This window comes from Aquarana catesbeiana, linkage group LG09, assembly GCF_042186555.1.
Source record: "Aquarana catesbeiana isolate 2022-GZ linkage group LG09, ASM4218655v1, whole genome shotgun sequence".
NCBI classification, from domain to species: domain Eukaryota; kingdom Metazoa; phylum Chordata; class Amphibia; order Anura; family Ranidae; genus Aquarana; species Aquarana catesbeiana.
This window is the reverse complement of record NC_133332.1, coordinates 243,170,121-243,181,851: the sequence shown is the minus strand read 5'-3', so window position 1 is coordinate 243,181,851 and position 11,731 is coordinate 243,170,121. Positions and strand designations below refer to the sequence as shown.

Below are 11,731 nucleotides of genomic sequence, written 5' to 3'. Positions count from 1 at the left end.
ACAGCTTCCCTTCTACCTCCGACCACGTCAGGTTCTCCGGCCGCCAGAACCGTCACTTTTAGTTGGACTGCAAGCTGCAGTCCCAACCCTGCGCTGCCCTCTTACTTATGGATAGGCCCTCAGACAGCCTGGCAGCCAGATGCCCCCGGGATAGGCCCAATCTCTGGCCTAGCAGCCCGGCGCGTACGACACACATCCACTCAGACGGCAGTCCGGGTGGCACAGAAAATAGATCACCTGACTTCACCTGAATATATAGGTTCTCCCAGCAGGCTAAGGGATTCAGGAAAACCCCTGCTCATTGGCTGAGATATCCCATATACCCATAACTTGACCTTGAAATGTCCTTCTCACATCTAATGCCACCAAGTGCCTGGCCATCTAGTGGCAGAAGAGAAAAGTGCAATAAGGCCAAACTTAGGGAGAAATCAATGGATCTCTAACAACTATCTACAGTAGCTACTCCTGACAAGCAATTTGGTGAGGAGCTCCCTGACTAAACTCCAGGGTGCTACATACAAATCCTCTTTCCCCCCCAATCCCCCCTCCCAGAACAAATCCTCTTCCTCACAATCCCCGTCCTAGCACATATCCTCTCCCTGCACTCCCTTAAAAGACCTCCTATTGGTACAAATTCCCTCCCCCTTCTAGCACTACCCCTATCCTCTCTTCTAGCAAATCGTTCTTACCCCATCCCCCGCAAAACAAATCCTTCAAGCACCCCCTCTCATCACAGCCTCCCCCCCAAACCCCCCCTCCCAGCATGAATCCCCTCCCCCAAGCACAAATCTTCCCCTACCCCCAAATCCCTCCTCCCAGCACAGATACCCCCATCTCAGCACAAACCCCCCCCCCATTTCTCTCTTTCAGGTCAAATCATCCCTCAAAAACCTCCTCCCAATACAAATTCTTTACCCCCTTCTAACACAAATCCTCTTCCTTCTTTTAGCACAAAGCCTTCTCTTACAAATTTTCTTTCCCAGTACAACCCCCCCACCCCCAAATTACCCCTCCCAGCACAAATCGTCTTCCCCACCCGGCAGCACAAATGCAACTTAGTACAGTGGTGTAGTGGTTAGCACTTTCACCTAGCAGCAATAGGGTCGCTGGTTCAAATCCCGACCATGACACCAGCTACCTGGAGTTTGAATGTTCTCCCTGTGCCTGCGTGGGTTTCCTCCAGGTACTCTGGTTTCCTCCCACACCTCAAAGACATGCTGTTAGGTTAATCAGATCCTGTCTAAAAAAAAAAAAAAAAAAAAATTGGCCCTAGTATGTGTATGTGTTTGTAAGCGTGTCGGGACCCTACGGGGTAAATGACAGCGCTATATAAAGATTCAACTCCACCCACCTAAAGCTTCCCTCCCAGCATAAATCCCCCCTCATCACAGCACAAATCCTCTGCCTCTTCCTTCTAATTTCCCCACAGCACAAACCCCCCATTATTATCCCCCCCCAATTCCTTCTCCTAGCAAAAGTTCTCTCCCCCACCCCCCCTTCTAGCCCAAATCCCCCCTAACAGCAAAAGATCTCTTCCCACCTCTAGCACACCCCCCCCAAAAGATATCCTCTCCCCTCTCAAATCACATTAACTCTTTCTATCTTCTTCCAGTTTGATAAAATATGGTCATTGGCTCTCACTACTAAATAAAAATAATATAGCCTAGTGAATTAAACCTTATAGTCTGTCTTAAAGTTTACAGCGATCTACTGCAAATTGCTCTTCAGAGGATGACACCAGTTTAAATGAGCATCTACTTCCTGTGACAGGCCAAAAGTGAGAGTTCCAGGGTTAGGACAAACCATAGAACACTTCTAGGGGATTATATTGGTCAGCTCTGTGTGTTCAAGAAGTGGGGCTGGGGGGCGTGGCCGCCTGCGCTCAGCTAAACCACTCCCGAGAACTCAGATGGCTCCAGGGCAGCACTGCAGTGGCAGCTGACAGATGGAAAGGCGGCAGACAGAAGGTACACGGGGGACCAGGGAGGAGGGAGTGTAATCTAGCGTGCCCCCCAGGGCCGCCTTTAATATTGATTGGACCCTGGGCAAAAATTTTCTTGGCCCCCCCCCCATGCAATTCTAGCCCAAATCCCCCCTAACAGCAAAAGATCTCATCCCACCTCTAGCACACCCCCCCAACAGAAATCCTCTCCCCTCTCAAATCACATTACCTCTTTCTATCTTCTTCCAGTTTGATAAAATGTGGTCATTGGCTCTCACTACTAAAAAAAAATAATATAGCCTAGTGAATTAAACCTTATAGTCTTTCTTAATGTTTACAGATGCCATTTGTGCTTCTTGGCTTTATTTGACAAAGAGTAAAGTTCTCAAACAAACATTTATTGAAAAGACATAAGAATGCCAAGAAAAATAAATGACAAAACCTCATTAATCAGAGTAAAGCCCCATACACACAGGCAGAATGTCGGGAGACATTTGCCGGAGCAAAAAAAATGGCCCACATTCTGACTGTGTGTGTCTGTCGGTCTGTCCGACAGAAGCCATCCGGAAAAGAGATCGTCCCCCTGTCAGAACACTACAGCTCAGTGAGGGAGATTGTTGCGCTCACCTCGCATGACCTGACCTGAGCATGAAAAAAAAAAAAAAAACTGTAGTGTGTGCCAGGCTTTAGTCTACCTTTAGAGTTCCTTTAGGTGTGTTTTCACTCTGAACATTTGTTAATATTTTACCAGGAGTAAAGATTACTTTGCAAAGACTAAAGTTCCTTAACAGTCTTTATTGCAAAGACACAGGACTGCTGTGAAAACAAAATGGCAAACCTCATCATCTGCAGTGTTCTGGTCACCGGTTCTAGCCGTGGAATTGGCCTGGAGTTAGTGAAGACTTTTCTCAACAAACGGAATCCACCAGAACATGTCTTTGCAGCATGTCGGAATCCAGAAACAGCTCAGGAACTCAAGTCATTGACCTCCAAACACTCAAACCTTGTGATTGTCAAGATGGATGTAACAGACAAAGCCAGCATTGAAGATGCCTACAGTGTGGTAAAGAAGACCCTGAAAGGACGTGGACTGAACTTACTGATCAATAATGCTGGTATTAATATCTACCACTCAGCTGATGAAACTACAGCAGAGGACATGATGAGAGTTTATGAAACTAATACGGTAGGACCAATGCTGGTTACTCAGACATTTGCTCCCTTGCTGAAGAAAGCCGCACAAGAAAATCCTACTGAAGTTATGAGCTGCAGCAAGGCTGCCGTGATCCACACATCCAGTAGTTTAGGGTCTTTAGAAAGCACCACACATTTGTTTCCAGATGCTCTTATAGAATACCGCTGCAGCAAGACAGCGCTGAATATGTTAACAAGATGTCAGGCTGAGGCCTACAAATCTGATGGGATTATTGCTGTGGCTTTCGAACCTGGCTGGGTCCAAACTGACATGGGTGGTCCAAAGGCTATGTTGAAGCTGCATGAGAGTGTGGGGGGGATGATGGAAGTGTTTGACACCCTGACAGAAAAACACAATGGAATGTTCCTGGACTATACAGGACTGACTTTACCGTGGTGAGCTAGAAGCCTGTTAGTGTCAAAAGAAATTGTACGATCTGTACTACAGATTCATGTAATTCTGAATGTAGACCTCAGCAATTTTAGAGGGGTTTTTGTGAAATTATTACATAATTTTTTTGAAGTTGAAAATTGCAGCTGGTCCATAATCATTAAAAAAATAAGCCACATGGTTATATGTGATATCAGTTCTAAAAGATACTGTTTATTATGTTGTGCTCTATTGGCATTGTTGCTAAAGGAGTTGGATTATATTTCATATTGCTTAACTCTACTGCGTATAGACTGCGCATTGCTTTGTTCTTGCATTTGCCTTTATTGACTCCTTTACATCTGTGTATTGTTAACTTTACTGAAACAACCAATAAAAACCGTTAATTGAAAAAAAAATAAGCCACAAAAGACTATAAGATATATATATGTGTTCTGTCACTATTTTGATCCATATGAGCCATTTATTAACCATGAGTGAAAGAAAAGTTTGTGTTATCATTCATATTCTCTGAAAAATAGCCAAGAAATCATAAATTCTGCCGGGGTATGTAAACCTATGAGCACAACTTATGTGTTCTGTCACTTTTTTGGTGATCTACACAGGAACTTTCTAAAGTAAGGGAATATCAGACCCAAGTGAGGTTTGGGTGGGCTGACTTTTTAGAGAAAATTAGGCTGGTCGCTGGTGAATGCTGGTTGGTTGGTGTTGGGGGCTAGTTGGTGCTAGACGCTGGTTGGTAATGGGTGTTGGCTGGTGGTAGGTGCTAGATGGGGGTAGGTGCTAGATGGTGGTGGATGCTGGTTGGTAGTTGGTGGTGTTTTTTGTTGGATGCTGGTTGGTGGTAAGCACTGTTTTGTAATGGATGCTGGTTAGTAGCAAGTGCTGCTTTGTAATGGATGCTGGTTGGTGGTAGCTACTAATTACTGGTTTGTGATGGATTCTGTTAGGTGATGTGTGTTGGTTGGTGGTGGATGATGGCTTGTGATAGGTGCTTGTTGCTGATAGATCCAAATAACCAAAAAGTATAGCGCTGCCCCCTTAAAAAAAACTAAACATATGTGGTGGAAATATAAAATTTTATAACTTGCGCTTACCCTAACGCTAATGTGAAATTAATGGATATGAAAATTATTATAATGATGAATAAAAGGTATAGGTGCTGCAACTCTAAATCTAAATATTAAATTCAACACATATATACTCAAAAAGTGCACAATCCTAAACAATGTACCGTACCAAACATGTGAGGTATTGCCGCATGCATTAGAGCGAGCGCAATAATTCTAGCACTAGACCTCCTTTTTAACTCTAAACTGCTAACCTTTAAAAAAGATTTAAAGCGTCGCTTATGGAGATTTTTAAGTACCAAAGTTTGGCGCCATTCTACAAGTGGGCGCAATTTTAAAGCGTGACATGTTGGGTATCTATTTACTCGGCGTAACATCATCTTGCATATTATACAAAAAAATTGGGCTAACTTTACTGTTTTGTTATTTTTTAATTCATAAAACTGTTTTTTTTTCCCAAAAAAAGCGTTTGAAAAATTGTTGCGCAATTGTTGCGCAAATACCGCTTGACATAAAAAGTTGCAATGACTGCCATTTTATTCCCTAGGTGTCTGCTAAAAAAAACATTTATGTTTGGGGGTTCTAAGTAATTTTCTAGCAAAAAATTGATGATTTTACATGTAGGAAAGAAGTGCCAGAATAGGCCCGGTATAGAAGTGGTTAATAAAGACCACATTATATAATCAAATAAATGTCCATATGTGTTCTCAGTGTAAAGCATGGATATCCATGCTGTTAAGCAGTGTATTCTCTTACAGCAAAGGGAAAATTAAAGCCTCTTACCAGAAAGGATGGATCCCAGATTACAGGGATCAAACTTGTTTGATAGCAATGAACAAACCACCTGCGATATTCCACTATGTCGGCTCCAATACGAGACCCCCCTCCTGCTGTAATGATCACTTCACCAAAGCTTGGGAATGCTTTTCAAATGATTCCACCTCCACCGATAATTCTGCTTAATGCTCTCCAGCCTCACACAACAGGTGATCACAGCATTTCCTCTACGTTGTGACAAACCACCCAAACTGGTCAGCCTCTCTCCACAGCATGAAGTGTCTTTTCTCTTAGCAGTCTAGTTTCTATTCTTTGCACGAGTTGCTTCTCATATGTGGTGGAAACCACATATATGAATGCGAATCACCCAAATGCTGTATTTAACTTATGCTGCTGAAATCCTAATTTAAGAACTGGTATATAACTCAAACAAAATAAGTATATTGCAAATGTGATATATATAGCACATAAGCAAATATATATATGGTATATGGTACTTCAAAGAACACCATAAGACTGCAAAGTGCCCTATGTGCAATATGAAATAAACTGTGCATGTGATAAAAAAGCAGCACTTCAAAACAATTTATTGTATATACAGCGTATAGTGAATGATGGTGAGAACCTCCGTAGTGTGAATATAAAGTCAATACAAAAAAAAAGTCTCTCCAATTCTAAAATATGATGAAATAAACTCTGTGTTATGAAAAACAGTCAATGCAAAATGTTCTGCTCATACAAATATGTATCCAATAACACTGCACCATGTGATAGCCACCACCAGCGATCCTATGCATACCTCCCAACATTTAAACTTGAAAATGAGGGACACTTAAGACGAGCAGAAGCCTGCGGAGCATAAAGCAAAAAATGGGTGTGGCCAAACTACTTGGGGCTACGCCACAATTGTGTGCAATACATATGGTTGTGCTGTGGTGGTGTTGATTTTTAGGGGTTAAAACATAACGCCTTCCCATTACCCATCATTCGCCCTCTGAAAAGCGATCTACTGCAAATTGCTCTTCAGAGGATGACGCCAGTTTAAATGAGCATCTACTTCCTGTGACAGGCCAAAAGTGAGAGTTCCAGGGTTAGGACAAACCATAGAACACTTCTGGGGGATTATATTGGTCAGCTCTGTGTGTTCAGGAAGTGGGGCTGGGGGGCGTGGCCGCCTGCGCTCAGCTAAACCACTCCCGAGAACTCAGATGGCTCCAGGGCAGCTGACAGATGGAGAGGCGGCAGACAGAAGGTACACCGAGGACCGGGGAGGAGGGAGTGTAAGCTAGCGTGCCCCCCAGGGCCGCCTTTAATATTGATTGGACCCTGGGCAAAAATTTTCCTGGGCCCCCCCCTATGCAATTTCACTCTCCACCTGCTCTGAGATATACAATAAATAGCAGCTAGACTTAAAATCAGTTTACTGTATCAGATCAGGCAGCAATTGCGATTGGTTGCCAGCGGTTACAGCATATCAATACTGCTTACTGACTGGTTGCTAGAGGTTACAGCACACATTACGGCTCATTGATTAGTTGCTAGAGGTTACAGCACATGATTTCTGCTTGTTAATTGGTTGCTAGAGATTACTGTACAGTAATACTGCTCACTGATTGATTGCTAGAGGTTACAGCACATCATCTCCTCACTGCAGGGGGGCATGATATACATATGAATGCCGTCTTTATTTACATATCAATGCCGCCAGCCTTCAGCTATTTACTTATGAATGCCCGTTATTTACATGTAAACACAGGGTCTGCAGGTAAATCATCTGTACACAACAATAGGGCAGAGCTGGGCAGCATTAGTACCTGCACTTCACACTGAGATATCAGGGCACAGCACAGGACTAAGGGAACAAGGGAATTTAAACTGGGATAGTTGGCAAGTATGAGGCAGCTGCTTTGGGCCCCACAACAATGACAGGGCCCAGGGCAGCTGCCCCTTTTGCCCTGCCTTTAAAGACAGCCCTGGTGTCCCCTGGACAAATCACTGGAACCAAATTCTGGGACTGGGATCCACTCCGGGACTCAGCCATGATTCGCTGGGACTTACATCAAATCCTGGGATGGTCCCAGCAACGGTTGGGAGGTATGTCCTATGTGCTCAGCTCCATGTTAGACCTCAGAGGGTCATTGCAAATCCACTGGTATGGGATATCGTCTGCTTCACCAGCTGCTTCTACTTCAATAAGATGGATCCTTCAGCAAAAAAGACAACCATTAACTGGTAATTGTGCGGTCATGCAACGTTGTACTCAAATAAAATTTATGTCCTTTTTTTCCACACAAATAGAGCTTTCTTTTGGTGGTATTTGATCACCACTGGGCTTTTTATTTTTTGCATTATAAACGTCTTATATTGTCTTAAATTTTGACCAAAATGTATTCTGCTACATGTCTTTCTTAAAAAAAATCACAACAAGCATATATTGATTTGTTTGCGTAAAAGTTATAGTGTTTACAAACTATGGTATACTGTAAATACTGTAATTTACGCAGCGTTTACTTTCTGATTACCTATCACATTTCTTGAGGTGCTAAAAGTGTAAGAGCAGTACAACCCCCCCCAAAAAAAATATTACCCCTTTTTGGATAGTAGACACCCCAAGAAATTTGCCGAGAAGCATGTTTAGCCCACGGAAGTTTTTGAAATATTAAAATTTTATATATATATAATAAAGACGATGGGACCGATGCTTTGATGCAAATTTTCTTTTACTTGAAGTTTCCAAAAAACATGAAAAACATGAAAGTGCAGACGTGCAAGCAACTGTACAGTATTGAGCATAGATCGCTCTTCCTCAGGCTTCTCTTGCTGTGTGTGAAAAACCTGACATAATCCATTTCCTTTATCCACACCCAGCAGCAAGGTACCACACATGTATACAATCTAATCATCACCACTAGTGACTAACAAGATCCAAAGGGTTTAACCCCCTCCATGTCAGAGAGAGTAAAAGTGACATTGTGAAACCATAAATCAACATATGTACACAAGAAAACCTACATTTAGTTACAAAAAGTATCATATAGATTTTAAAAGATATCCAAATCAGCAACATATAATGTCATCAACTATTTCATTCATAAACTGTCTATCAGTCCAGTTCACAGTAGTGTGGTCTCAGATTTCTTTACATACTGAACAGATAATTAATTGACCAATTTCTCAAACGAGGATTCATACAACTGGATCTAAAGGAAAACATACAAAATATACATGTATCAATTATTAAATTCCCTGTATGTAAATTCTATAAAAATAAACATAGATCATAGTCTCTGTTCATCCCACCGGGATGCAGAGACTGTAATCTATTAATCCACCAGACTTCGCCCTCAGTTTTAAAATTCTGTCACCCCCTCTTTTGTCACAAAGCACTTCCTCCAAGACCATAAACCGTAATTCGGTTTCCCTGTGTCCCATTTCAGAGAAATGACGTTTCACAGGGAGACCAGGCTGCGGATGTCTGATCGTACTACGATGTTGCGCTATACAATCCTTAATTTTTTGGGTTGTTTCCCCTACATAAATAAGATTACAGGGACATACAAGAATGTATACCACATAAGATGTCTGACAGGTATAAAAGCCATTAACCATTATTTTTTCTTTGGTTGTGGGATGAATATAGTGATTACCCTTGAGCATAAGATTACATTGAATGCAGTTAAGGCATGGGAAACATCCATTTCCTGTCGCATCATGGCAGCATACACGTTGGGTTGTGACTCCGCCTCCACAACCTGATAGGACCACTTAGCTAAAAATTAGAGAGTAGCCACCCGTCCCAGTATTCTCTTATTTTTCCTCACCTGTCAGGACGCACGGATCAGCACCCCTTACCGCTTCGCCCCAGCCAGGTTCTAGCCTCTCCTGGGTGGAAGTCCTTCTTGTACAGCCTCTAAACGAGCTAAATGGAAGGAGCCCCACTCTGGTGATCTCAGGGGCACTCTCTCATCTCACTCAACTGTCTGCCACGATATAAGCCTTAAACAGGCTTCAGGTGCAGCAGCCCACAAAAGCCTTAAACAGGCTTGCTGGAGGATTGGCCAGGGAAGCTTCGGTATGGCCTCATGAAATAATCCTTAAACAGGCTTAGTTGTGTGCAGCGGGCTCCATCCCCCCTCTTCCCCCCTCTCCTACCGGTTTTCTGCCTCTCTGCTGGGCTCTGTTGTTCTCCAGCTGCTGTCTGTGAGCGCTGAGCGTTCTCGGCGTCCTTGCACATGCGCAGTCCGTCACTCTGGGTGCCTCTATGCCTTTTTCCAGCTTCCAAGATGGCGCCGGGTGACCCGCGGCGCTACTGCGCATGCGCGAGCGTCCGACGCTGATGGCGGCGGATTTAAAAACCCAGCACTAGCTGATGTGCTGCTGCTGGTTGTTTGCATGTGTCAGATCGTTTCTCACTGCAAAGAAAAGAGGAAAAACGCTCTACAAAGGTAGGTGGCCTTCTCCTTTTCAGCTTCTGTGTCAGGATCCCTGCTCTCTCCTCTCTCTCTCTGCATTGCTGCTTGTTTTTCTCCCTGCAGGTTTCCAGTCCGCTTTCTCACCATGGAGACCGCTGCCCCAGCAGATCACCGCCAGCCTATTAGGTAAGGGGGGGGAGACAAGGGTAAGTAGTGAAGATTGAAAAAGAGAGCACTTCTAACGCTGCCTAAATTGGTCAGCCCTACCAGGTCCTCAAGAACGTCTGCGTCAAGACAAAGAGAGTCCTCACGCAGGAGAAGCCGCTCCAGACATAGACGGAACCGTTCCTGCCATAGAAGAAGCCGCTCGAGGGGAAGCCGCAGAAGAAGCCGCTCCAGGTCGCATTCCCGGCATGGTCCATCCCGCCATAGAAGGTCGTCCTCACGCAGACATCGTTCCCCTGCACGCCAATCCCGTCCTGCCGGGAATGCATGCTGGATTTGCGGTGCAGCGGCTCTTCCGGATAAACTAGCCTGTCAAAAATGCCTGGAAGAGGCCACAAGAGAGAGAGCCTCGGAAGTCGGAGACTCAGCTGGGGCCGTAGCCCCTCAGGCTTCGATATCAGATGTGGATTTCTCCACCACTACCTCTCCAGCCCGGGCTAGCACATTAAAGGAGCAAGACTCCCTGTCTGATAATGAGGGTCTGGAGGTGTCGGCCGGATTCGACTTCTGTCTGATAGAGCCGTTTGTTAAATCGGTTAAGGAAGCAATAGGATGGGAGGAACCCCAGGAAGCCCAGCCAAAGCAAAGGAAGTATTTTCCACAGCTTAAGAAGGATCCGGAAGCTTTTCCGTTCATTGACGTAATCAAAGAGGAATGGCAGAGACCAGAGAAAAAGTCGAGTCTGAATAACAGACTCCTGAAGCTATACCCACTCAAGGAGCCTAAAGTGAACCCTCTGGTGTCCCCTCCGGTAGTGGACGCATCCTTGATGCGCCTTGCCAGGCATGTTACCCTCCCGTTAGAAGACGCGGTAACGTTTAGAGATGTCCTCGACAGAAAGATCGACATGGATCTTAAGCGGGCTTACCTGTCAGCTGGAGGCACCTGCAGGCCTGCGATAGCACTCGCTGCAGTAGGAAGGGCCATCTCGAGCTGGTCTACAAGCACAGAGAAGCTGGTATCAGAGGGTGCAGACCAAGAGAAAATAGTGAAGGCATTACAAGAGCTAAGCTTGGCTGGTGACTTTGTGGCTGAAGCATCGGTCGACACCATCAGGTCTGCATCAAAGTCTATGCTGGCCTCAGTGACGGCCAGAAGAGCATTGTGGCTGAAGCCCTGGACGGCGGATCCAGCATCCAAGTCTAACTGGTGCCGTATTCCGTTCGACGGTGAGCACCTCTTCGGAACAAAATTAGACACAGCCATTTCCAAGGTAACTGGTGGCAAGTCCGGGCTCATCCCCTCGGATAGGAGGCCTAAACAGAGACCTCCTCTCTTTAAGCGGAATCTCCCAGAGAGGTATAGGGACGCGAAAGCGTAGAGACCAGGGAAGGAGTACCGAAGGAGCTGGAAGAACCCTCAAACCTCCTTCATGAAGTTTCAGAAGCCTAAGACTCCCGCTTCCAGTGACCAGAAGCCCTTTTGAAGGTGCGCCCGTCCGGCCAGCGGTAGTGGGAGCAAGACTCTCCAGTTTCAAGCTGGTCTGGGCGGAGACCATAGACGATACCTGGACCCTGGCCACTGTCAGTTTTGGCCACAGATGGTGCTTCAAGAACCGGCCCCCAAGGGATCAATTCTGCCCAACCCGTATTCCTCCATCTGGGGAAAAAAGGTTGTCCCTTCTGAACTACGTCCAAGAACTTCTCCAAAAACGAGCGATAATAGAGGTTCCGCCAGCACAACGAGGCAGGGGATTCTATTCTCCACTATTCCTCGTCAA

General features: G+C 45.0%; 1 protein-coding gene across 1 annotated transcript; it reads left to right on the top strand.

The window, feature by feature from the left end:
• The first annotated feature begins 1,863 nt into the window (after positions 1 to 1,863).
• LOC141108449 (C-signal-like) lies at positions 1,864 to 3,951 on the top strand. The gene is made up of 2 exons (XM_073600062.1): positions 1,864 to 1,967; positions 2,694 to 3,951. Exon 2 carries the CDS (start codon positions 2,772 to 2,774, stop codon positions 3,534 to 3,536), a length of 765 nt encoding a protein of 254 aa, XP_073456163.1. The 5' UTR covers positions 1,864 to 1,967; positions 2,694 to 2,771; the 3' UTR covers positions 3,537 to 3,951.
• Positions 3,952 to 11,731: the final 7,780 nt, after the last annotated feature.